Below are 26,823 nucleotides of genomic sequence, written 5' to 3' on the forward strand. Positions count from 1 at the left end.
GCCCGAGTTCTTCCACACTCAGCAAATATCAACAGGAAAGGGCTTCATCATTGATAACAACGAAGGCAGGGAGCTCACACTCGGCCCTAATAAGCTGGCTGCCCTGACAGAGCAAAAGACAGAGAGACACCATCTCCAGCTCATGTTTATGGAATAATGGGTTTGAAAGGATAGGAAAGATGCCAAAATTTAGGTAAATTTATTCTGACAGTGACAACAGCATCATCTCTTCCACAGCTCACACGGGTCTACGGATTCATTTTGGAACTGTCAAAGCTTTCAAACAGAAAATTATTCTCAGCAGCTGAAACTTGGTTAAACAAATTTCACTGTGCAAGGAAAAACCAAGTTACTTCTGAAAGTGCTGTGGGGGAAGAAATCTCAGGCAGGAAACCAGAAAACGACAGCGTCAGCCGGATAGGAAGTGCCAACCCCATGCAGGGACCCATGGAAACAGGTGATGGTGCAGCAAGGTGCTCAGGGGGAAGGGGCCCATCCTGAAAAACTGGCTAAGCATGTTCTAAACAGGATGAAATATCAGATCCAGAAAGTGTGTCAACCAAGTCCACGTTGGGCAAAATGTTGGGTAGATGGGCCCAGGAACCAAAGCTGTGGCAATCGAAGCAACAAAGTAAGTAATGATACTATTGGATATCCATAGACTAAAAGAAATATCCACAACTCCATACTGATTTAAATACATAATTAAATAGGTAAATGACAGGGGGTGGTGAAAAGAAGTATAGATATTCCTTACAATAGACTATCTATAATAAACGTAGGAAGAATAAGAAGAATAGAAAATCACTATTAGAAAAACATTACAGTTACAGTTGTTGCAGGCAAGAACTACTCATGGATCCTAAAATTAGTAGGTAAAATTATGATAAGAAACAGGTCTAGAATCCTTACTATGCATGTGTTTAGTGTCTTTAGAAACAGATCAAAGTACCTTCCCATAAGATATGTATCATTTACAAATGGAAAAAAAAAAAACTTTACAGGGAAGGAACTTGGTAGATACCTTCACCAAGTGATCAAGTTGAACAGGCCCCGGTATGAGGCACTGAGAGGGGCACAATGGCATTTCTGTGGTATACTTGCCCCAAACATACAACCTCAATCTAATCATGGGAAAATATCAGAGAAACCCAAAGTGAGAGACAGTTTATAAAATAACTGGTCCAAAGTCTTCGTAAGTGCCAAGGTCATGAAAGACAAAGATAGCCTGAGACCTGCCATTAGTTTAAGGAGACTAAGGAGGCATAAACATTAGTTGTAGTGGTAGACCCTGAATTAGGTCCAGAAAAAACAAAAATAAAACAAAAAAAAAAAACAATATTCCTGGAGACTTGGAAATGTGAATAAGTTCTATAGCTTAATTAAGAATATTGCACCACTGTTAACTTCCTGTCTTTGCTATTTCTGCAACTATTTTGTAAGTCTAAAATTATTACCAAACAAAGAGTTAAAAATAAAATTGGAGTTAGCTTGACTTAGTAGTCAGCCAGGACTGTGTTGAGATGCATAAATTGATGAAGACTACTGAAGACAGACTCAGAAAGTATAAAGCAATGAGGGCCTCAGCCATTTTCATGTCCAGAAAAATCAGGCAACAATACTTTCTAAAACAATGACATCCCCTTACACCCCTGAAAAATGCTGCATTCCTCAACAACCTCTCTTCACTACGTTTTTCAAAACCTAAACAAATACATCAAACCTTGCAAATACTCTGCTTGTTTTGCCCAACAAAGTCAAGTCGTGTCCATAAAAGTAAATTTTTAGTCAAATCCATCTCCCAGACCTTATAATTCTGAAAAACCTTAAAGTACAAAATAAAATTCAGATACTTTTCTGAATATTATCCATTTGATGAGTAAAAATAATTCTTATATTATTAGTGCTCATCATTTGCCAGATATTTAAATATCTGTGGAGAGATATTTCAAGAAAAGGAGTAATTAAGAGTATATACTCTAAGTAAGGATACAAAAAGTTTTATGTTCCAAACATGGCTTTCAGGTTAAAGCCTTAGGCTTTAGGCTTTTTAGCACAATTCCAAATTGTAAGCTATGGCTATGTACTACCAGATCTCAACTAGCTCTCACTGTAGAACTAACTCTTTGGTAGGCCTAGAGTCATATTTGAAGCAAATAACATGACATCATTTTGAAGGCACATCTACCATGGCACCAGGATGAGGGTCCATACGTACCTCCCACTGCATTGCAGCGAGACGTCATTTCCCAGAGCACGAGAGCCATGGAGTAGACATCTGTTTGCTTGAAGGACTCGACATTCTCCAAGTTCATCCTAGACTCTAGGACTTCTGGGGCCATGTATCTTGCAGTTCCCACCTAAAGCAAAACAACAACAATAACAACAACAACAAAATGAAACAGAAAAGATTGAGGCCCATTATTTAATTCCAACTGCATTTTTATGTTCAAAATACAGCTGATATTTGTCCCTTGCATGGGTAGATAATCTTTAAAAAGCACAAGGCCTTTAAAAATAATGAGATCTGCACAGAAAGGTAGAGCTTATGTAATTATTTTAAAAATAGGTATTCTCTTCCTGAACACCCTTTAAAGACTATAAACAAAACATGCCAAAATAAGGAAATGCCAAACCCCAGAGCTGCCTTGTCTAAACCCATGATATATGTCACTGTATTAAACAATAACATCCTTGCAGATAACCTGGGGGACAACATCTGTGACACTTTAGATGTTTATTTTTGCTTTTGCAAATTAAATATTTTTTCATTCCTGAAATTCCAAGATTTATGGTGGAAATAATTATAATTGCCATTAGTTTTGGTCACTTAAGGCCTGTCTTAATCTTTTTTGTTTACCCCATAACATTCTCATGAGCCGAGAACGTAGTAGAATTCTATAAAATTTTTCCTACATTAAACTGTATGAAAATATTTCCAGAGTAAAATACCAGATCTGGACCTTTATGTACTTTTATTTAGGTTATGACTGATAATATGAAAACATTGAGATACAAAGGAAAAAAAGGGAAAAAAACGTTTTTAGGGAAGGATTCACCTAAATGTATGATAATGCAGCACATAGAGCTTCACTAAATAACATTAAAGTCCTACCTTCCCAAGGATCTAAGGAAGGTCAAGGGAGCTGATGTTATTATCCCAAAGAATGTTGGGTGTTTTTTTTTTGGCATGCACTAGAAGAAATTTTTCTTTTTAATAGGTCATTGCATGAGTCATTCTCCTGGCACATTAATCTGTTTGTATTTCAATATGTTTACCTCAAGACTGCCTGGGCAGCCCTGGACCCAGAGGGCTGACTGAGCAGTAACTAAAGGCTTCAGAAGCACGTTCTTCCACATGGTTAGAGAAAACATGGGTGCTCTGGAGACTCCACTCTAATCCACAGTTAAGCTTCCGGTATGTGAAAACATGGGGCCCCATCATTCAAGAAGGATGTCTTGGTAATTTCTAGTCACTTTCCTTAGCCAAACACGTTTCTGTTTTACTCTGTGGGATGCTCCAAAAGTGGAATTGTTCATTCACTCAGTCCTTCACTCACCCAACAAGTATTCATTGGTCATGTTCACTGTTCAAGGCATTGTGCTAAATGTGACCAAATGGATTTGGATTTGGACTTCAAGGAGATAGCCTTCTAGAACAAGGTAAAACAGAATACAACAGAACTATATGACTACTAATAGCACTAATAGTAATAAGAATAGAAAGGGCTGACTACAACCAGAAAAGAGGGAAAAAATAGAGATCAAGTGCTAACAGCATTTGAAGCACAGAAAAATAATTTTCAAATGGAAGAGAAAAGAGGATTGACTCAAGGAGAAAAATGTCTGTCCTGTATTGGGGAGGATTTAAAGAAACAGGGGGAGAAATGCTGTTCATGAGAAAAGCTACCCTTTCTGGAGAGAGTGGGATATAGACAAGTGTCAAGAGTGTAGGGCTATTTAGTGATCAATAATCAGCAGGGGGGTGATCCAGGTTTAACTTACCTGCCCACTGTTGGCCAAGTCATCCACAGACAAAGTGGGGTCCAGACGCAGGGAAAGCCCAAAGTCACATAGGCAGCAGGTCAGGTCGTTCTTCACGAGGATATTGGAGCTCTTGAGGTCCCTGTGCACGATGGGCATCTTGGGCCTCCCACACAGGGTGTGGTCACTGTGCAGGTGAGCGATGCCCCTGGCGAGGGAGCTGCCTAGCTTGCACAGGTCCTCCCAGCTGATGACGTGTCTCGTGAGGTACTCCTGTAGGTTGCCCTTGGCATGGAATGCAGTGATAAGCCAGTACTGCTTCCCCAACTCTGTCTTCCGCTCCTCAGCCGTCAGGAACTGGAGGATGTTCTCATGCTTCAGGTTGATATCTGAGAAAATGTCCTTCTCCATCTTCCAAGAGGCATACTCCTCATAAGGGAAGATCTTGACCGCCACGGTCTCGAACTGCTCTGAGGTGTTCTGCTTCAGCTTGGCCTTGTAGACCTCGGCAAAGCGACCTTTCCCCACCAGGGTATCCAGCTCAATGGGCAGCAGCTCCGTGTTGTGGTTGATGTTGTTGGCACATGTGGAACTGATGTCGGAGCGGTCATCTTCCAGAATGATGGCAAGGTGCTCGCTGAGGTCCATGAGCTTCCGTGGCTTGTTGGTGTCCCAGGATGGGGTCAGCTTCTGCTTTCGGTGAACACGATAGCAATAAAAGGCGATAATGACAGCTATGGCAATGCCCAGTGGTGGCAGAAGGCTGACGCCTGTCACTTGGAATATGACTAACAACAAGTCAGGGTTGTTGGTGGAATATTCTGATGTGGAAACAAAACAAGAGAGAGGAGTGGGTTGAGTAGGTGAGAAAGTGGGTGTATACCTCCAGTGTCTAGACATTTCAACATCTGTATAGTTTTTATGAATGATATACTGTGAATTTTAATTTCAGTATAAATTCTAGTATGCACCTGTGCTAGTCTTCCTTGCCTCTGGCCATTCATTTAATATCTCCTACTTTTCCCTCAAACATTAGCTTAAATGCCACTGCCTAACAGAAATCTAGAAAAACTTGGAAAATATTTCATTTTCTATAATCTCATACATTTCAATTTATATAAACTCATATATTTTTCCTATGTAACAATTTAGTGCAATTTAAATGAAATAACTATGACTCTACGTAGTGGTTTTATATCTGTCTTTCCCTACTTCTTTCACTCCTCACAGACCAAGAACTCCATGCTGGCAGGGACCATGTCTTTCTCCTTCATGACTATAGACAAGACCTAGCAAACATCAGGTCCTCAATAAGTGCTGAATAAATTGAATGAGCTTTTATTGAGTGTTAGCTATACTCAAGGCATTGCAGGAGGCTTTGGGGATAGAGAAAGAGTGACAACTATTTGGCAGAAACAGAAGGATTGACATAGTGCTCCCATAGTCTTTATCCTTCTCTAAACTTGACCGTGCCCTGTTTCAATCAACACCCAGGCTCCCCTTAAGCATCAGCTCTATCTGAGGAAGAGCAATCCTCCCAAACTGACTGCTCCACTCAAGGGGACAGATAGGAAAATGATGAGTAGATGGTATGGAACCAGGTGTCATGTTGGAGAAAGGATCTGTAATTATCAATTGGCAGTTTTTACCTACTATAGGTGTTCAAGGTAGTGGTGGGTGGGGGAAGTGGTAAGAAGACAGTGCAGGTGGAATCCTATTTTCAGCAACTAAGAGAAAAACATCAGTACTTTGGGGAAAGATATATTAATGCATTACAACAAATAGGAAAAGGAATATGATTTGACTCTTAAAAACCTGAATTCTTACTCACACTAGGAGGCCTAAATGGGAAAAGGACAGGTGGGACTAGGGGTGAACGTGGCAGAGGGACCAAGCAATACCCGAAAGGACTGGTATTGCGGAAACGTGGACCGCCCCCAGTGTCTGACAAAGAATGAGCCTGGAGAGCAAAATTAAGGGGACATATGAGATAATATCCAGGTGCAACAGCTGGAAACAACACTCCCTGCCTGTAACGCCACCTCTATTATCTGAAGTGTCCAATAAATGTCTTTGTTTCCAGTAAGCTACTTGTTTGTGACTACAGAGACGTCTTCTCACCATAAATCGGTCTGATTCCCTGATTGCTTGTCTCTGTTTTGATCACTGTAATGCACCCAGAACTGGCCTCAGGATGGGGCACTTTATACTACTCAGCAAATGATTGTTGTAGAAGCTGAATGAATGATTACTTATGGGGGACAAAATCCCTCACATTTTTTATGTTCTGCAGCAGGGGTTGGCAAACTACAGCCCAAGAACCCATGGCTGTTTTTTACTGCCCTGTGAGCAAAGAACTTCTTTCCCCCACATTAAAAGGGTCATTTTTTTAAAAAAGGAAAAATTTCACTGATATGGAAATGCAAATCAAAACCACAATGAGATATCACTTCATATCTGGCAGAATGGCTATTATCAAAAAGACAAGAAATAACAAGTGCTAAAGCTGATATAGAGAAAAAGGAGCCTTCTTGCAGTGCTGGTGGAAATGTAAATTGGCAAGAATACAGCTACCGTATGACTCAGCAATTCTTCTGAGTATTCATCGGAAGATAGGAAAACACTAAATCGAAAAGATATATATATATATGCCCTCATGTTCATTGCAGCATTATTGACAATAACCAAGATAAGGAAACACTCTAAGTGTTCATCAATGATTAGATAAATAAAATGTGGAACATTTCTTTACAATGGAATACTATACAGCCCCCAAAAGATGAATTATTACCATTTGTGACAACATAGAAGGATCTTGAGGGTATTATGCTAAGTGAAGTAAGTCAGATGGAAAAGGACAAACACCATATGATTTCACTCTTATGTGGAATATAAAACAAAAAAGGTAACAAACAAAAAGCAAACCCATAGATACAGACAACAGTACAGTAGTTATCAGAGGGGAGGGCAAAATAGGTAATGGGGGTCAAATGTGTGGTGAGAGATGGAAAGCAGACTTTGGGTGGTGAGCACACAGTATGCTATACAGATATCAAATTATAATATTGTACACCTGAAATTTAGACAGTGTTATTAACCAATGTTACCTCAATAAAAAAAATAAATTTTACAAAAGAAGAAGAAACAAAGACGTTCATACAGCAGAGATCATACCTGGCTCACAGAGCCTAAAATATTTATTACCTGCCCCTTTACAAAAAAAGTTTGCTGACTACTCTTATGTAGGTATTACTTTAATAACCTGTAATGCACTGGCATGATTTGAAGAGACTTTATTTGGATCCTTTGTGAGTATTCTCTTTCACATGTGACAAACCAACACAATTAGAAAATTTTAAATATTAATTGCATAATTAGTTATGTCTCCAACTTATTAAACAGTGCAAAATGTCCAAATGAAATGTTCATCTATCGCTCCTAACTGAATTTTATACTTCTTTGCCATATATTCTTTTTCAAGCTAAGAAAAGCCCAAAAACAGAAATCCCTGAAATGTATGTGGTCACTGATTGAAGAAGTCTGTAGAAACACCCCCACCTTCAATGTAAGAAACCCAAGTTTTACTTTCCCCTTGAATTTCCTGTGTTTTCTTTTTGAAAATCTGCATGTAAGTATCTTGCAGGGAGGGAATTATTGAATAACATCTGTCAATTCTGAAACTTCAAAGAGGTGGTGAAAAACCCGCACAATAGCAAAAGGGCTGAAAGGAAGCTTTGGGATGTGGCTTTATCTAAACAGGAGCCACCCACGCCCAGCCGCACTATTAACCCTTATGCTGCTACTAGAAAAACCAACAGTTGTAGGTGTAGGTGCAAGCCAGCATCATCTTTACTCAGAGTCCAGCAGGAAGTATTCCTTTTCACCAGTCCCCAGTTACACAGAAACTCATAAATTGAATTCTTGGTATGAATCTGGCTATGTCCTAAGAGTTTTATATAATATTGATACTTAATCAGAGGTAGACACTGCTATTATTTAACCCCATTTTATACATGGGGAACCTAAAAGGGTCAGATGGTTTAAATAATTTCCCAAGGTCATAAACTTAGGCAATGGCAAAGCTGACATTTGCAAAGAGTTCCCTCAGATTGGCGAGACCCCCACTTTTAACCCTATGCCATAATGCTCAACCTTCACATTGGTGAGAAGCAATTTAGAATAACTTCACATAACCTCTCAATTTAATGAAGTAGTTTTCTTCATTGGGGGCTGGACTAAGCAAGTTTATAGCCATCTGTTAAGTGATAGTGGCAATTCTTGGATAATGCGCATCTTAAGGAGCATATTCTGGGTACAGAGACTATTTCCCTGGTTTTTAACTAAGAACCACAGGTGAGTGGTGTCCTTGCAAATATGCATCTCTTCCCTGAGTGGGGAAAAAAAGCCTCACATGAGGAAGAACTCTAAAATCTTTTTCTTTCTCAGAGCCTATTCCAGGACCTAGATAGAACATAGGTGGGGAAATCAGGATATAGGTTTTGAACTATTCCAACCTTTCATGAATTATTTCCTGGATGCACAGGTAATTAGTGCTCAAGACCTGACATTCACTTTACACTCCCTTGTTCTGTAACATGGAACTAGATATAGTTCTGGAGGGCATGACAAATGAGGGGGAGTTCTCCAAGGTTATAAAAAATGAGTCTCTACATTCTAATAGCAGAAGTTCTTAGCCTAGGCTCCATGGATAGAATGCAGTGCCTCTGTGAATTTAAATGAGCAAAATTTGCATCTTTTAATTTTCTCTAACCTTTAGCAAAAATGTAACATTTCCTAGTATTAGCCACACTTATGACTTTGTCGCCGATAGAAACCTCAGATATTTTCATGCCATATTACATTTATTGCAGATATCTTGGCCTATCGTTTGTACTTATCACTTAGACATTTCAAGTTTTTAGGTCTGATGGTAGATCTTGTTATTTAAAGCATTACCACAGAAGCAGATATTACTATAGCACAAATTTATTTTCAAAATATTTGACAATTGCAATTCAATGTCATTGATTTCCTTTGAAATCTTCTATTTTCTATCTTATGCATTTAAAAAATATCTCTCTGAGAAGGGGTCCACAGGTTTCTCTAGACTTCCAAGAAGTCTACGGAACACACAAAGAAAACCCTTGGCAGAGAGAAGGCATTCGACTCTCATTTCTTTGCCAGGATTTCCTAGAGCAGAGTTGGAGATACTTCTGTTTCTTGGGGAAGTTGGTAAAGGAGGAAGCTTGTGCCCCGGATAGAGCCTCTTGGCACAGTGCTGCGTTTCTCATGGCAACTGTGGATTCTGTCCCAGCTTCAGTCACATGTACAGGGAGCTCTGCAGACGAAAATGATGGGACCCCACCCACTGAACTCTCTTAATGATAAAGAAAACTACCATAATGTGCTTTATTGAGCTAGGCACTGGACACTTTGCATCATCTCCCTTTAGAAAAAGAGGGGAAAAGAAAGAAAGAAAGAAAGAAAGAGAGAGGAAGAAGAAAAGGGAAAATTGAAATTTATGATGATTCACACATGGGAAAGCAGGGGAGCCCGTCCCCCCAGGTCTGGATGTCTCCTTCATTCTGTGTCATCAAGCTGTTGTCCCTAGCAATAAGCCCAGAGGTCCACTGCATAATTCTGGAAGTTTCCAACAAAACGTGTCCCATATAGACAGGCTGGACTTCGTGGCAAGGAAGGGGCCATTTGCAAATGTCAGTCTTGACTGATAAATATTTTTAAAAGACAAATGTCAGATAAATGTTAGTATGCCACAAAAAATACAAACTGGCAGAAAACCTCAAGGGGAAATTCCATGATATACATTACTCTGGAGTGATTTAAAAGTAAACAAGTTGCTGAATGACACACACATGTGCGCGCGCGCACATACACACACACACACAGAGGACAATGAGAACAGGTTGCTTCCTGTTCTTTCAAGTCCTTTCTTCTGCTCAAATCCAACACTGGTTGCTAAAAAGAACTCAAAACTGAACCTTTATAATTCACTCGTTTTAAAAAATCACATAGTAAAAAAAGATCCTAAATTAAGACCAGCATAGTAAAAAGGCCTACATGGATCAATTTTATGTGTTGATGACAATAAAACCAACATAGATGAATTACGGAGATGGGCTAATCCACTCAAAAAAGGCATTTAAAGCAAAAATTCACCAAGATACTACTTTATTTGAGCAACAGAAAGGGATTCGGAGGATCGTCTTCCGCATACCTTGGTGTGTGGGTATACTAATGAACATCACATGACAACTACAGAGATTCTTTTGAAGCTGGCAGTGACCCTCTAACCACAAAGATTTTCACAAACCAACACATTGATCTAATGCAACAGGATATATATGCAATTGGCAGAGGTCCAAAGAAGGAAACTCTGCTGAAGAGAGATAGGCTGGGGGAAGGGAGTATTTCCTGTCCCAAGCCATTATGTTAATTATATCGTTAAAAAGTACAGCAGTCATTTACTGAGCACCTACTAAATGTCACATTGTTTTACATGGCTTATTTTGAATCCTTATAGCCACACTGCTAGATATGTATTATTATTCCTGTTTCACAGAAACGGAAACAGGAAAAGAGACATAAAGTAAGCTGGGGTTGAAGCAGAGGCACCTTGCAGGATAGTTCATTACGCATTTGGAGGGGTTGAGTTTCCCTCAATGCAGAGAGTCAGAAATTGGGACTCTGATTTTAGACCTGGATTTGCTGTTTCCTGACTGTGTGGTTTGGGACCTCAGCTTCATCTGTGTAATGAACACAGCCCAGAACCAAGCCCACTGGGTTGTTGTCTGACAGGAGATAATGTTTGTTAAGCTCTTAGGCATTATACCTTCAAGATAGAAAACATTCCATAAATATATGTGTATTATTTTATGATAGACCTCAATAAACTGTTTTTCAATTAATGAAATATTTCACTGATTTCCTACTAGGAAAAAAAAAGTCCAGATCTGGTAAAGAAGCATTAAGAAATCAAGAAGTGTGGAACCTGACCAGTTTGCTTTGCCTCTTCTTATAACATGTCAAATGATGTATGCTTTTTACAGAGAAACCATTTGCCCCATGAAAATATGAACTCCAGAATTCTTTCTTGAAGAAGCAAAGCAATGTAACCTTATCAAAAATAAGTTTAAGAATGCATATACTGAAGAGTCTGAGGTGAAAAAACAAAAATAAAGCAGAAGGCTGTGGAGGTATTCAGTTCAGTCTGGCTGTACTGAAGGGAACACATGCTTTTTGGTTTGAATGCTGTTGTCTTTCCAGAGACATAACCCCACTAAAACATATGGCTGGTAAAGTTGGACTCAGTTATAATAAAGAAAATGATGAAAGTGAACAAATGGTACTGATCTCTCCTAAATAATTATTGGATATGTTCTGGGTATGTTCACCGATCATGCAAAGGAAGCATTGCTGAGTCTTGCCACTCACCAGGTGGACGTGCGGTGCTGGGATCCCTACAGAGAAAGATAAGGAGCAAAACAAACTGCCTCTTTATTTTGTTACATTCCATATCCTTATCAGCTGCCCTTGCCCCATCACTTGCGCATACATGCACACACCCCAGGCCATTATAATATATAAATATCTCACTTGAAAACTCCAATTATGACCATTTTCTCCATTTTAAAAAATGTTGGTGGCTTGGTACAGAAAGAATCTTTTGGCACCCTCTTATTCAAAGTGTGTTTCTCAGCCCAGCAGCAGGCATTATCTGGGAATTTACTGCATCAGAAATGCAGAATTTCATCTCTGTCCTAAACTGCTGAACCAGAATCTGCATTGTACCAAGTTCTCTAGGAGATTCGATTACCCAGAGAAGTTTGAGGAACATGGCTTTAGCAAACATGGAAGAAGTCCCTTGGTACTCTGCCATAGAGATGTTTCCCTCTTACAAAGAACATTTGTAGTGGACTTGTCTGCAAACCCCTCATACAATTGCATTCAGTGCTAGCCAATGAGAAAAATCCATGAGAATACTCTAATCAAATGCACTTTGGGAGGAGTGTAGAATGAGCTATGATTCCCCATCCATCATCTCAATAAAAAGCAAACAATTAAATTCAGGCAAACAATTTAAAAAATCATTTAAGTTAAACAACAGAAGGACAGTGAGCTCACTGGGCATGCAGGATTTAATTTAACTTCCAGCATATTGACAGGACTGTTTGTCATTCTGGACAGACTTTGAGAATATTTTTCTTTCCCCCAAATGATGGAAGATGCCTTCCCTACAGTCCATGTGGTTGTTTTATGCCAATTATCCATATTTCAAAACTGCTATTCCCCAACTCTTGCAGCCTATCCTACAAGTCTCCCTTACATTATTTCCTTCCTACCTCTCTCCCCAACAAAAGGGTCTTACATGAAATCTAATCTGGTGTGATAGCCTCTTATGGAATATTCCTGAGAGAGAGAAATAAAACCTTTGGCTGAAATATTTCAACAGAGGGACCCCACTCCTCTGTAAATCATCCTAATATCTAATCCCAACAGATCTAGGTGCAGATCTATTTGAATAAACAAACTCTAAACATTGGGATATCTTAAAAGTATATTCTTTATGATAAGTCATACGCAGCCTTCCTGTTATGTCCACTTAATGGCTTTCATGCTGCTCTCTAAAACAAGAAACAATAAAATAGTTCCTTCTTCTGTGGGATGAGAGCTCTCAAATTCCTAGTGGGCATTTAACCCATTTCTCTAAATCATCCCTGTTTCCTTCGATCACTCTTCAAAAGACGTGTGTATCAGACTTTGAAGTCTGATGCATTGGTCAGTGGCTAAAATCTGCCTGCCCAGCACACAGCAGGTACCCACTAAATGCAAGGTCCTTTTCTAAGTATCAAGTGACCTGTTCTCTGAAATCATTCTTACTCCTCAAGTCCCTCCATGACATGTTTCAATAGACCCAGCAACAGTACTTGGAACATCATCTCTGCAGCAAAGATGGCAGTGGGGTTCTCTCTTCCCTTTCCTATGAGTGCAGTTTAAGATGACTGCTGGTTTGTTTGTTCTGTTGTTTATTTTGATTCTTTTGGCCAGATCACCCCAATTTCACAATGACTGTGACTTACCTGTAAGTCCCTGAGCCTTTATCATAAACAGATGCCCATCCAGCTTTCTAAACGAGCTGCTCCCCTGCAACTGATCATTTGAACCTGTATGCCTCACTCTACATTTATCTGTTCATATTACTGGTCATTCCAGGCAATTAAAACCCTAATTATGTCTCTGCTATATTAGGCATTCCTTCCACCGTGTTTATCAACCTTCATGTTCCTCCTTGGGATATGCATTCTGGTTACTTCTGTAGCTTTGCTTTTAGGAGGGAAACAAACAGTACCAGAGAGCCTGCTGTGTGCCAGGCTCTGCTATGTCTTATGAACATCCATTCCATCATGGACAGCACCTTGGCCTGACAAATGTTCTTTGAAGCTGGATTTTTTTTTCTTCATTTTTCTCCTCCATGTTATGGCCTGCTGACCACTAAAGTTGGGTTTTGTTAGGATCCCCCACCTGCCCCGACTCTTCAATTCTTTTTCTGGATTATATCTTCTACCCTGTCCAGGGGTCCTTTCTGTTCTCAGGAAACCAGAAAGCACAGATAGAGTTCTTAAATTATCTCATTATCGTCTCCAATAGGGAGACCAGACGGCTTTAGAACCGCCCATTGATTACTCCCATTATCAATACATGTCAGGGCACTAGAACACAGCCTTGCTTCTCTACTGGCTTTCTAAGCAAACCTTGGCTTGCCCTGGTTCCCTCCCACTGGAAAGTCTCACCTCCTGCAGCTACGCACAGCACCCTACTCCCCGCCTCGTCTTTGCCAAGGCAGGAGCAGCCAAACCTTGCCATCCAACTTTTCAGTGCTCACCCTTAGTGTATCATTTCATCCATTCTAAAACCTCAGGTACCTATCCTCAGGGAGGCCCTTGGCCTCATCCTGAAGTGTTTGTAAATTGTGAAAAGCACAGTCACATCCTACAGTAAAGAATCTTATTATTCCCCGGGGGTGAAGTAATACAGGTATTTTGTTTGCTTGTTTTCTCTTCCTCTAACATAGAAGGTGAAATTTCAGCTTCCTGTGGTTGTTGCCATTCTCTAATTGCTACCATCCTTTTCCAGGTTATATGGGGAACATGGTGAAAAATATAAAAAGATTTGGCAGAACAAACTGTCTTGAGTTCAGTGTCTCATAACACTGACTGCATATTAAAATATCTTGGGGAGTTTTTATGTTATTTTTTAATCCTGATACAAGGCCTCAGACCAATTAAGTCCAAAACTGCAGGGCTAAGACCCATTAATGAGTAATTTTTTAAAGTAGATAAGGAGTTTCCAATTTGCTGCTCAGGTTGGCAGCAACTACTCCAACCTAACAAAAAATTTTAAATAGGATGGGACCTGGACAATAGACAGAATGGAAAGAATTTTGATGACCAAATGTAGGATCAACTGTTCGTGACATTGGAACTAGCTATATCCTAGTGAGGTAACACAAGGCATATCTATTTTTTCAAAAGTAGAAAAGCAAATATTAGTTATTTCTTTAAAAGTTAATATTATATTTTTTAAAAAGCACAATTATTGCTGGTAAAATTAATATTTTACATAATTAGCAAGTGATTTGAGGATCGGAAAAGATTTTCCAAAAGCAAGTCAGCCAGATGTCCAAGTGGTGGTAAACACAGTCTCTGAAGTTTAGAATGGGCGGAAATGAAAGTCAATTTCACGGTGGTTAGCTAGCTCCCTGATGTTTTTCCACTGGTGGGACATGGCAATACTTGTAAAATAGTCAAAAGAGTCTCTCTCGACCCTTTTCAGCATCACCCATCGGTGTGTTGTTTATAGAACCCAAGGAGGTGGCAGTGGGAGAGATGACAGACCGCTGACGTACCTCCACAGCCTCACAACAATGCCAGCCTTTCTGGGTCAGTTGTCATCCTGGTCACTCACAACGAGTGATATTGGCCACTCACATCCAGTGGATGGGACTCGAGACAGGCTATGTCCTTAATGGATTCTACTCTGCTGTTATTCATGTCAGAATGAGGTCCCTGAGTAGAAATAATCATAACCAGCTACTACATCTGGCCTCAGAGCACCTTGTTTACTTTGCTGCTTGGGAAGAGGAAAATCTACAAAAGCCACTTATTTGCCTGAAGTCGCTACAAATACATTCTCTAAGCTTCACTTGACTGGGTCACAGTGGCCTCTGGCCCACACAATCTTCATTATTTTCTTGGCCAGACACAGGCCCGAATTCACAGATTCAGAAGATGCTTTCTAACCTAACTCATTCACAACCAAAGGACCCTTTGGTGTGAGTCATCTCCTCAAATAACTGATTTCTCTTCCCAGGAATGAGACTACTAACTTTAATCCGTATTTTTCTTCCTCTGCTAACAACTTTTCGCAACCATGTTTCCACACTTATTTTTTTTCTTCTGCATTTAGACCAGAAAGTAAATCTGGTTTGTTTCTCTCGAAACAAAAATGCACAGCTGGCGAGACGGCTATTTTGAGTAGCAAGTGCATGGCTCAAAGGCAGCACACCCAGAACCCCCAGACCTGCCAAAACACCATTTATGCTTCTCGTTTCTTACAGGCAAGAACCAGGAGCTACCCAAGAAGCCAGCTCCCTGGAATGGAACAAACACAAAATGAGATTTGAGAAGAAGGGGGCAGCACCTCCAAGTCTTCCCTGACTCAGAAACCAATATGAGTCAAACAAGTGCACCAGGCATGGGATCAATACACAAAGTGGGCTTGCTGGATGGCAGGAGGCAACGTTATTGAGGTCACAGAAGGTCCGGTGGAACCAGCTGGCTGAGATGTTCTGCTAGCAAGTTAAACACAGACAGGAAACCGCGTGTCTGATACTGTAAAAAAAAAAAAATCATTTGTCTTCCTGCCAGAGTTAGGCTTGCAAACCAAAGAGGCTGTTTTCATTTTAAAAGAAATTCTGCAACAATGAGAGGAAGGAATGAAACCCTGTGGCTACTAGAAGTCTGCATCTGCCCCGTTTAGAGAACAGGTCAACTGCAGGCAGCTGGAAGGTCAGCGATGAACATCTACCGGTGACAGCTGACATCTGATGGTCTGCTTCTCTATGGAACTACATCAGTTGAACTTTGAGTCAGAGTGGTTTCTAGAGTCCTGGTTTCTAAGTGAAACAGATATAATTGATGTATTTACTGATAGTTCCATCCTGTAAAAAAAGAAATCTCTCATGCAACCTCTAGGTAGATATACTAGTAAAGGAAGATAAAAGGAGCTGGAATCAAGACAAAGGGAAGACACATGTAGGAAAACAGGCAAACAGTGATGGTAACAGTATATGAAATGTGTGCCCACAAACTTGTTAGAAGCATGACTTAGATTGGATTCTAAGCTTTTCTGGTAGTTACTATTGAAGAGAGAAATTAAAAAAAAAAGAAAAGAAAAAAGCATGACCACATGACCATCTGCATCAGGGGTTGGCCTGAAGCCTGGTTAGTAAAAGATTTATTGGAATTCAGCTGTGTCCAATTGTTTACATACTGTTTATGGCTGCTTCAATGGCAGAGTTGAGTAGCTGCAACAGAGACTTTGTGGCCTGCAAAGCCAAAAATGTTTATTAACTGATCCTTTATAAAAGAAATTTGCTGCCCCCTGCTCCATATGCTTCAAAGGGTCCTTAAGTTCAGAAACAAACAGGTCCTCACGTGGCAATAACCTTTCTGGGGCAGAGAGCTGAAAGTGTCCTGGCTTCCTCAGGAAGATAACAATACAATGCACTGAAGAGTCACCTCAACAGCATTCTTTACAGTGAATGCATCATGCAGATTCACAGGAATGTTGCTTACGATGCATGGCACCTAAACATAGCTCAGTTGAAGGAATTTTCAGGAAGGAAGAGAGAAAACAACATGATGTTGGTATAAAGCTCCTCCCTCATCTGGCTAAATCCAAAGATAAGACGTTTGAATCTAGGGGAACAATAGTAAGAGCCAAAATGTATTGAATACTTGCTCTGTGCCAGGTACTATTTTAAGTTCCCTACATGAATAAACTCATCTATCCTCACAAAAATGCTATTGAAAATGAGCACAATTTCTGTCCCCATTTTTCATAGGGGAAAACTAAGATGACTTTGTTCAGCTAAGGACAAACAGCTTACAAGTAGCTTATTTGGGATTTGAACCCAGATAATCTCACTGTGGAGACCATGATCTCAAAAGGTGAGCATCCTGGTGGCCCTCATGTATAACCTTCATTCCTGACAAACACTTGACTAGTGTAAGCCTGGCATACACAGCTTGCCAAGGACTCGCTGCATGGTGAGTTCAGAGATAAGCTGTGTGCCCACAGAACAGGCAGCCTCTTATGTAAAGTGTGTAGACTTCCATGGATATAAGACTGATAAAGAGCACAAACACCCTACCTGACCAGAACATCAAAGGGTGAGGATATTCCCTAAAAAAGAGACAAGATTTTCCTAGGGAAAAAACACGGAGAACCAACTATGAGATCTCGAGGAAGTTCATGACCCATTTCTTGGTCAGTAAAATAAAGAGTTTGGGCAAGCTAATTTCAGGGGTTTCATTTTAGCATAAAAAAGTTATGACTCCAAACAGACAAGGGAAAGCAAGGGTTGGCAAGGATGTGGGAAAGAGAGAACTTTTTCCATTGTTGGTGGGACTGTAAATTAGTTCAGCTATAAAGGAAAGCAGTATGGAGGTTCCTCAAAAAATTAAACTTAGAACTACCATATGATCCAGCAGTTGCAATTCTGGGTATATATCTGAACGATATGAAAACAGGATCTTGAAGCTATATCCGTACTCCCATGTTCATTGCAGCATCATTCACAAGAGCCAAGGTATGGAAACAACCTAATGCTAATCAATGGATGAATGGATAAAGAAGATATGAAATATAGATGGTATTATATATAATTTCCAACAACATGGATAGACTTTGAGGACTTTATGCTAAGTAAAATAAGCCAGACAAAGGAAGACAAATATTGCCTGAGATAATTTAAATGTGAAATTAAAAAAATAAGTCAAACTCACAGAGACAAAGAATAGAATGGTGGTTGCCATGGTCTGGGGTAGGGGGGCAATAGGGAAGTTGGTAAAAGGGTACAAACTGTCAACTATAAGATAAATAAGTGCTGAGAATGTAATATAAAACATGGTGAATACAGTTAATAACACTGTATTGTACAATCAAAATTTGCTAAGAGAGTAGAGCTTAAATATTCTTACACACACACAAAATAGAAGATAAATAGATGAACTGTCAGATGGTAGGACTCCTTTCACAATGTGTATAGCAAGTCATCATGATGTACACTTTAAATACCTTCTGATTTTATTTGTGAATTACACCTCCATAAAGCAGAAACAAGGCAAAAATATACTGCCACCCCTGCAAAAATGTTATGACTCTAGAAAACAAGATGACACCCCTGAAAGCAGTGAACCAGTCCACAGGAGGCTCTTGACCCAGAGCAGTGATCATTGCTACTTTTGTTCATGAGCCACCACAGCCTGGGCCTTGGGCATGGTGCTAGCTGGCCTGCACTTCAGTTACAGAAGTGGGTGGGCCTCTGCCCTTGAAAGCAAACTTTTCAAAGTCCAGCCCTTGAGTTTCATGCTAATCGCCTTGTCTGTGTGGCCATGGTACCTCTCAATTTCCAGAATAAGCAGTTCAGTTCTAAGGCAGGGAGAAAGATAGGGTGACCAAGGTTCCAGTCCTCTGGGAGCTGGAAGTGTTCCAGAAGCAGGCCCCTTTGAATCTCCCACAAGTCATCTTCTCACCTTCCATGTACCCATCTCTAGCAGATGGCTGACGAACAAACTGATTCAGGTGAATTTTTAAAAATTCCACTCTATAACTTGTTTGGTAGCTCTTCACAGCTCCAATTCAGAATAACATGTTCTAAAATGCAACCTGAAAGCATTCCTAACTGTCTTCTTGCTTTGGAAATTATTGGGGGATAACCCCACAGATAAACTAACATGAATGTTATTATGGAAACCAAAGAAATGTTACTGAAAAAGTGCCGAATTTTCTCTACATTCAGACCCATGTTAGTACAAAGTTTGTGGAGTATATAAAAAAAATGAACTTCACTATTGCTCTTGCCAAACACCTACATTGCACTAAGGAGTTCTGTTCCATGAATGGACTGAGTAAAGCATGTCTAGCTTGTTTCCAAATGACCACATGTAATACCAAATTCATGCCTCCTGAGCTGATTAGCTCAGCAAGTTACCAGCATGAAGTTAACAAGACCCGTGTCTGATTCCATCTTTAGCTAAGGGTGTTCACACCAGTGCTTTCCACACTTCAGTGTGCAAACAAGTCACCAAGGACGCTGTTACAATGCAGGTGCTGATACAATAGGTTCAGGAGGGCCCCATGGTTCCGTTCTTCTAACAAGCTCCCGGGTGCTGCTGCTGCTAGTCTGCTGACACTTTGAGTAGCAAGGGTTTTCACCATTTAGGTGTGCTCCTTGGCATAGAGTGGCCTCCTTACTGAGAGGAGCAATGAGTATGAAAGGAGGCAGTGCGAGGAGCCTACTACTGGGCCAGGCACTCCCAGCATCATCGCCTTTAATTCCCGCGACTCCATGCAATAGCACCATCATCAGCCTAGTGGGTCAATGGTGGCACAGACGGTCAATAAGAAGTTCACGTGGCCCAAAAAGCAAGCTTTCTTCTAAAAAAACAAGAAGAGGGAGCGAATCCCTTGGGCATGCACAGGACGGAGATTACTCGAATCACTGATCTGAAAGACCCTTGTGAGTCGTTCCTGTTTTATTGAGCTGTCTCCAGCTGTGGCTCTGAGACAAAAGAGGAACAACATGTCTAATTTGCATTATTATCCAAGGATGCCAGGTGACGTGGTTAGCTTTGATTAGAAATCCTGGGCTTAGCATGCACCCCTTCCTTGTGAAGGCATGTGGAGAAAAAGAGAACCTGGATAGGGCATGGATCAAAGAGGAGTCTCCTACAAAACTCTCGTGGTGTGATACTTGGAGGTCACTGGTCTGCTGGCACCACATGGTCCAAACCCAACTGCAAGACCGCAATGCAGGAACATACCCGAGGGCTGAACCCCGCTGGCTTTGTGTCTGAAGATAGGCAGAAGCCCCAAACCCTATACAAAAAGCCCAAATAATACTAACAGCTAAGGACTAGTGAGTGACTCCTGCTGTGGCACCATGCACTGTTGTCAATGCCTTGCCTGTGTGAATCTAGTCAACCCTCACATCACAACAACCCCCTCTACCTTTCCTTTCCATTTAACAGATGAGGAGACTGAAGCATAGACATGTCAGTTAAGTAGCCCCAGTTTGTAATGCTAATAAGTGGTAGAATAGGCCTTAAACCCAGGAAACCCACTTCTGGCTGCCACTCTGAGCCATTGCCCTAGACTGTTTCTCTCTTACCTAAAACAGCAGTGTCATTATGATACTTCAAAGCCATTTATGAAATAAATAAAACTGAATGGTTGGCGTTGATTCTTAAAGGTTCAGTGAGAAATCAATAACTGTGTAATGCCTTTGTGAGGTGCATATGTCATTGGCCAGCAAATAGGGCAACTGTTAGCTCTGGCTTCTCTCCTCCTATGTCCTATGTTCCCTTTTCTCCCAGAGTCTGATTGTCTTATGTGACTCACAGCTGTCACCAGACCATCCATAATAACTAGCACAAATACCCTCTCTTCCAACTGGAATCTTAGATCTTGGTTAGATTGGGTGTAGGCTCCGATCTCCTTGGAAATCTACACATCTTCTGACAAGATGGTCTTCAAAGATAGAACAGGAGACATGACTGTTGTTGTGAAGAACAGAACTTATATAGAAGCCCACGCTTCCTTCAGACTGTCTGCCATTTTGCTAAATGATGCAGAGCTCACTTCTTCCTTCTTTTTTTTTTTTTTTTTAGACTAGGCTTGTCACCCAAGGCTGGGCACACTCCATCTTCCCATTCTTCAGAGAACTGAGGTCATGGCGTTGCTTAACTAGCATGAAAATCACAAAGGAAAAATGCAACCAAATTTTTAAAATGTGAATAAAAATCCCAATATGACTGCAAAAGTGCATGAGGGAACTTATTGGGAGTCATGAAAATGTTCTGTATCTTGACTGTGGTAGTGGTTATGCAGCTGTACACATTGGTCAAAATTCAGCCAACTGTACAGTTTAAAGGGGTAATTTTTATTTTGTGTAAATTATACATCAACAAAGTTTGACTTTTTAAAAAATTGCAGGGTTTCTGTGCAGAATTCCTTGCAGAAAAAGTCTCTCTGGAAGAATGGGAGATCAACCGTTCACAATGGCCAGGGAGATTAGGGGACACAATGAAAAGACTTTCTTTTCACTGGACCCACTTAAAGCATTTGATTTTTTAAAAATATGTGCATATATTATATGTTTAAACAGACAGAGTGACAGAGACAGTGATGAAAAGAAGTAAATAAAAAGAGAAATAGGTAGAGAGGGAGGGACAGAGGAAGGAAGGAAAGGAGGGAGAGAAGGAAACCCTTAGAGATTTTTCAATTCATACATAGCCCATTATAAATCCTACCTATTCCACCCACGCATCATGTGAATCTGGGCAAAGTGTTAAACTTCTCTGAGGTTGGTTTTCTCATTCGTAGGGTGAGGATACCAGCAGTGCCTATTTCGTGGGGTGGCTCTGAGATTAACAGCTTTGCTATGGAAAGGTCTGAGCACTGTACCTAACAACAGAACATTCTCTCTGAATGTGAACTCATAACAGCACTGAAAATATAGACCTACATTTGAAGAGAAAACATGTGGCTCAACATTTTTCCTTTTACATATTTAAGAAACCAGGTGATGTAAATAATTATCATCCATTGTGCTTGCAGATCAGAAATCTGGCAATTAGAGCTGAGTTCTGTACTAATTAAAAAAACAGAACAAAACAGTGTAAGACACTCCAGAGATTTTGGGTGCACCATCTTGTTTGACTTGGATTCAAGAAGAGTATGTCAATACTTTTCATGTATTAGTAGAGAGAAAAGAAGAAAGGGACCCTAAAATGTTGCTATTTTAGGTGGGGGGAATATCTCATTGCAGAGCAGAGAGGTGCTTAAAAAGCAAATGCCCCCCCTCCAGAATATTTATTTTAGAAAACTAAATGCAAACAACCCTGGAATATGTTAAAAGACTCTAAAATCACCAAGACATCTGAGTCATTAGCTGTGCTGGATTTCGGGAATCGCACAATGAGAATTGCCTTCAGGGTAGTTATCTCACGTCATAAGAAATTGTCTGATAATGAGTAAGAGGGAAAATAAATGAACGTGGGCTTGTGATTATTGCTTGAGTTGAAATACACTAAAGACTAAAGTTATTAATATCTTAAAAGCTTATAGTAATAAATATATCCAACTCACAAATCATTTATTAAATTTTGTCTTTTGGGGATGAAATAAACTATTCCATTGTGGGCAAGCCAGTATGCAAAAGGAGAAAAAAACTTTCACAGATGATAGTAAACATGCCTGAATAGTCTACTCTACAGATTAATTCCTTTAGCTTCGCCTGGACCTACTTCTAAAAAGTGAACTACTTGGAGAAAGCTGACATGTTAAGCCAAGATATCAAGTGTTATCATGCTTCAGTGTGATTTAATCTAGTTACATCTTCCCTCCTTACTCAAGTGACATAAGGAAAATGAGAAAAATGGTGTGTTTATAGAATGAGAAAATAGGAAAGAGGAGTGATTTTGGAGAGTGTGTTGCACTGACTAGCTGTACATGTCTGCCTTCATGTACTGAGCAGTTGGCAAACGTGGGAAGCTGAACCAGAAGAGTGAGGAGCCGGCAGTAGGTCAAGGACACAGAGAAGATGAGCCTGCAGTGCTGGTGAGCACCACACACAACACAGGAGGCACGTCATTTCCCATCACTGGGACACACTCAGAGAGTGTGCACTTGTGTTCCAAAAGGAATTTGTATTGAATCAGAACTATTTTGGCTTAAAGTAACTTTTTCCCATTCTGAATGTACATTCCTAAAACCAAGAGAATACCATTTTCATTATGCAAAATTTAAAGACTTATAATCTCCAGTGTTGGAAAAGGTCATGGAAATCCATATGCTTAGATATCTTTTTTTGGAAGGAGAACAATTTAGTCATGGTTACCATATTTAAAATGTTCATAACTTTGATCCAGAAACTTCACTCCTAGAAAGAACTCTATCTTGCAGGAATATCAACAGAACACATATGCAAGATATTTGTAGAAAGAAGTTCTATGTAGCATTAAGTGAAAAACAGGGGGCACCTGAATAATCCAAGGAATAGAAATGTTTAAATCAGTCATAGAAGATGATCCGTGTTATGGAATTCTAGACAACTAAAAGGTGTGCAGTATATCTATATGTACTATTGTATTTAGAAAGAGAAGTAAAAGTGGTTCGCTAAAAAAATGTTACCAAATAATATTTATAGTCTCATCAACTATTTGCCCTGAAAGATGGATGCGTGGGTGGGATGGATAGATGGGTGGACAGAAGGAGAGATGCATGGATAACTGGACAGAATGACAGGTGCACGGATGGTGGGAGGCAGGGAAGGAAGAAGGGAGTAAGGAAAGAGGAGGGAAGCAGGGATTATATGAGTGAATAACAGAGACACATGTGCATCTCACAGACTCTCACTATTGATTATCTGTTGGGTTGGGAGTGAGGGGATGAGGTTAATGTACTTTCATTTTTAAAATTTTCCATATTTTTCTATTGAATTTGGGATAAAGAACATATACTGCTCGTATAGTTAAAAATTATTGGATCATTTTATTTTTAAATTGATGAACTAGAGCGTGCCCTTCTTTCAAGCTGAGTGAATGTCTAACTTCAAAGATAAAGGCTGGTATCTAACTGAGTCCTCCCCTGTCTCTACGGCTAAACCTTAGCTCATTATTTCCCTCCCCTTCATTTTTCAGTTCTCCTCTCAAATGAGACCAATGATAACTACCCTTTAGACAACTCCTTGGAAAATGGATGCAAAACCATGTGAGTTAATACAAAGCAAGTCCCTGCTTGTATTAAACAGCCTCCTTCAATCTAGACCAGTGGTTCTCAAATTTTAGAATCACTTGGAAGGTTCGTTAAAACACAGATTGCTGGGCCCGGCACCAGAGCTTCTGGTTCAGTAGGGAAATTTCCTTCCTCAGGATCTGCATTTCTAACAAATTCTCAGGCGATGCTGTACTTTGACAGTCACTGCTCTAGGGGAGGGAGACTATTTGTCAAAGACAAATCATAATGTGGGCACGATGAGCCAGATTTAATAAGCACCAGAACCAACCCTGTAACTCCACAAGCACCTCTCTCTGCCATACGCTCCCTCTCCAGCATCAGTCACGGGACGATGAAAGGTGCTCTGAGACTGCAGACCAGGGACCCGAGAATTCAACACAGAGGCAGTCAAGCTCCAGAACATCAAGAGAAGAAAACTCACCTTCGGAAAAGATGATGTGATCATTGCACTCTTCAGCGCTACAGGCACACATAAAGAAAGTCTCTCCATTCACCTTTTTTTCCTTCATAATACACTTTGGGGAAGCAGCATCTTCAAGAATGAATCCATGGTAGGGGAGCTTGGGGTCATGGCAAACCGTCTCTAGTGTTATGTTCTCATCGTTCTTCCTCCTTGAGTGCAGTTTATAGGTGGAGCGGGCATTGGGGGTAGAGAAAAGAGAATGGATGAATATGGTCTCTGGCCACAAAAGCAATCTGCAATGCATTTCCTTCATAAAGTTGTTTCTAATAATGGCAGCTGGCTTTTGTTTTCCATCATTAACACATTGTCCTATAGTCTCCTGTGCTTTTTCTACTTGTTTTATGTTTTCCTTTGCTTATTCTCATTGCCCACTTATGATAGAAACATTGGGGCTTACCTCAGGGGCTATACTATCAGAGAATTTTACACATGGTCTTAATTCAGTCCTTCAAGGGCAGGGCACTGAAACAGAAGAGCGCTGGATCCCCAGGGTGATTTAAAGTAACCTTCCATCCTGAATGTGCTGCAGGCTCACACCACTCCCTAGTACATCTGGCAGAACTGGGGTCATGTCTAGCTAACTTGTTCTCTAACAGCATGCCTGGGAAAGCAGATGTGGTTCCTCTTTTTTTGTTTGCTGGGCCCTAGGGCACTATGAGTGAAGGCATAGTCCCTGTCAGCAGCAGGCTGTGCTGAGAAAATGGAAGATACTTCCTAGATAAAGAAGAGCAGTTTCCAGAATTACAAAGGAACCGAAAAGGGAAAAAAAACTAAAACCCATGGGAAAGACCTGCAAGGTGTTCTTCATTTACAGTTCAGTGAAATATTTCATGCTGTCATAAACTAATTATATCTACATTTTGTATTTCTTCATACATCACATATTTGGAAAGTAACTCAACTATGGGCTCAGTGAATCTCTTATGTTTTACTTGGGCCCTATGAAATGCTCAATTGGCTCTACGTGTACATTACATCTAAAAAGTGACATGATTAATACCCACTATTAAAGTTGCAGAAGCCAAAATAAAACTCTGGCATCCTTGGAAGGTGCATTACTTCTCTGCCTGCTTCCCTCTGCTCCCCTTATAGACCTGCCATCTTGGAAGACTGTGTCCAATGCCAAGGCTGGTCTGACATCTTCCTTCTATCTCTGCTCTTTTTCAGATGCAAAATAACTGTTGCCTTGAATGGTAGCCTCTACTATCGAGGGGAAATCAGGTATTAAATTACAGGATGGGCTCAGTCAGTTTTGCACACATAATGTGCCCTCTTCCCTGGGAAGGACTCTGAGTGCATGCATATGAGTGCACATGTGCCAACACACACTAATGCAGGCTCGTGTGTGCACTCCCCTCTCCCCTCGCCCCCAATCAACTCCTGTCACTGCCAAAACACACACAACCTCACTGTTCACAGAGAGAAAAATGGGAGGCAGATTAGAAGCAAGAAACAGCTAAGATACAGCTTTCACCTGGAATAAAGGTGGGTCCATACCCATATGGATAGAGCAATTTGTCCCATCCCCCTGCTTAGCACTTAATTGAAGGACACTAAAGGACAGTGTGTCAACAAGGGGATAAGAAAAGTAGAAATAAAGGTGAGGCTGGAACACCCAACCAGAAATGGAGTTACCTTTGTGACATCCGTCCTGCCCAGAAGTGACCCCAGCAGAAGCAGGCGTGCTATTTTGTGAAACACACCAGTTGTTCTTGAACTAACACTAAGAGAAGCAAGATCTTGCTAAGCAGGTCCCTACTGTTAGAGGAGGAGCAGCAATTGGAACCCTTACTCTGGGGTGGCTAGCAGGGAAATCAATGGAACTTGATTTGGCATGATCGCACAACAAATGATGTATATTTAAAAATCTACTGACCCTTAACCCCAAAGCTCCTAGGAAGTCTCAGCAAAAATGGTGGCTTTGAAACAAGAAAGCCTCCCTGCCCCCAAAGCAGTGTGTGTGCGCTACGCTTACACATGCATGTGGGCATAGAAAGATAGGAAGGCATATTGAGTCCTCTTTGCTCCCAGGGAAAAGCAGGGTGTCTCTTTGCTGTGAAGCTTCTAAAGGCCAAGGAATGGGACGAGGAAGGAACTGTGAGTACAGCTGCTCTGGAATGATGGGGCACTCTGGAGCCTCTTGCTTTCCACCTCCTCTCTGCCTGGAGAACTAACCTTGCAGACAGGAAACTGAGCTATAGTACTTGAGCCCAGGTAAAGTCCTTAACTGGTTTCTCCACTCCCTGACAGCAGAGCTCCCTTTGCAAAATGTC

At 40.6% G+C, this 26,823-nt stretch overlaps 1 protein-coding gene across 1 annotated transcript in view; it reads right to left on the bottom strand.

Annotated features, from left to right (window-relative positions):
- TGFBR2 (transforming growth factor beta receptor 2) overlaps positions 1–26,823 on the bottom strand; it is an 80,243-nt gene that overhangs the window by 15,759 nt on the left and 37,661 nt on the right. The window contains exons 3-5 of the mRNA XM_054595344.1: positions 24,509–24,699; positions 4,006–4,805; positions 2,219–2,360 (exon numbers count right to left, since the gene is read on the bottom strand). Coding sequence (XP_054451319.1) covers positions 2,219–2,360; positions 4,006–4,805; positions 24,509–24,699 — 1,133 coding nt within the window. The remainder of the gene's footprint in view (positions 1–2,218; positions 2,361–4,005; positions 4,806–24,508; positions 24,700–26,823) is intronic.

This window comes from Pteronotus mesoamericanus, unplaced genomic scaffold, assembly GCF_021234165.1.
Source record: "Pteronotus mesoamericanus isolate MK-2021 breed Mesoamerican mustached bat unplaced genomic scaffold, CSHL_Meso_final scaffold_54, whole genome shotgun sequence".
NCBI lineage: Eukaryota > Metazoa > Chordata > Mammalia > Chiroptera > Mormoopidae > Pteronotus > Pteronotus mesoamericanus.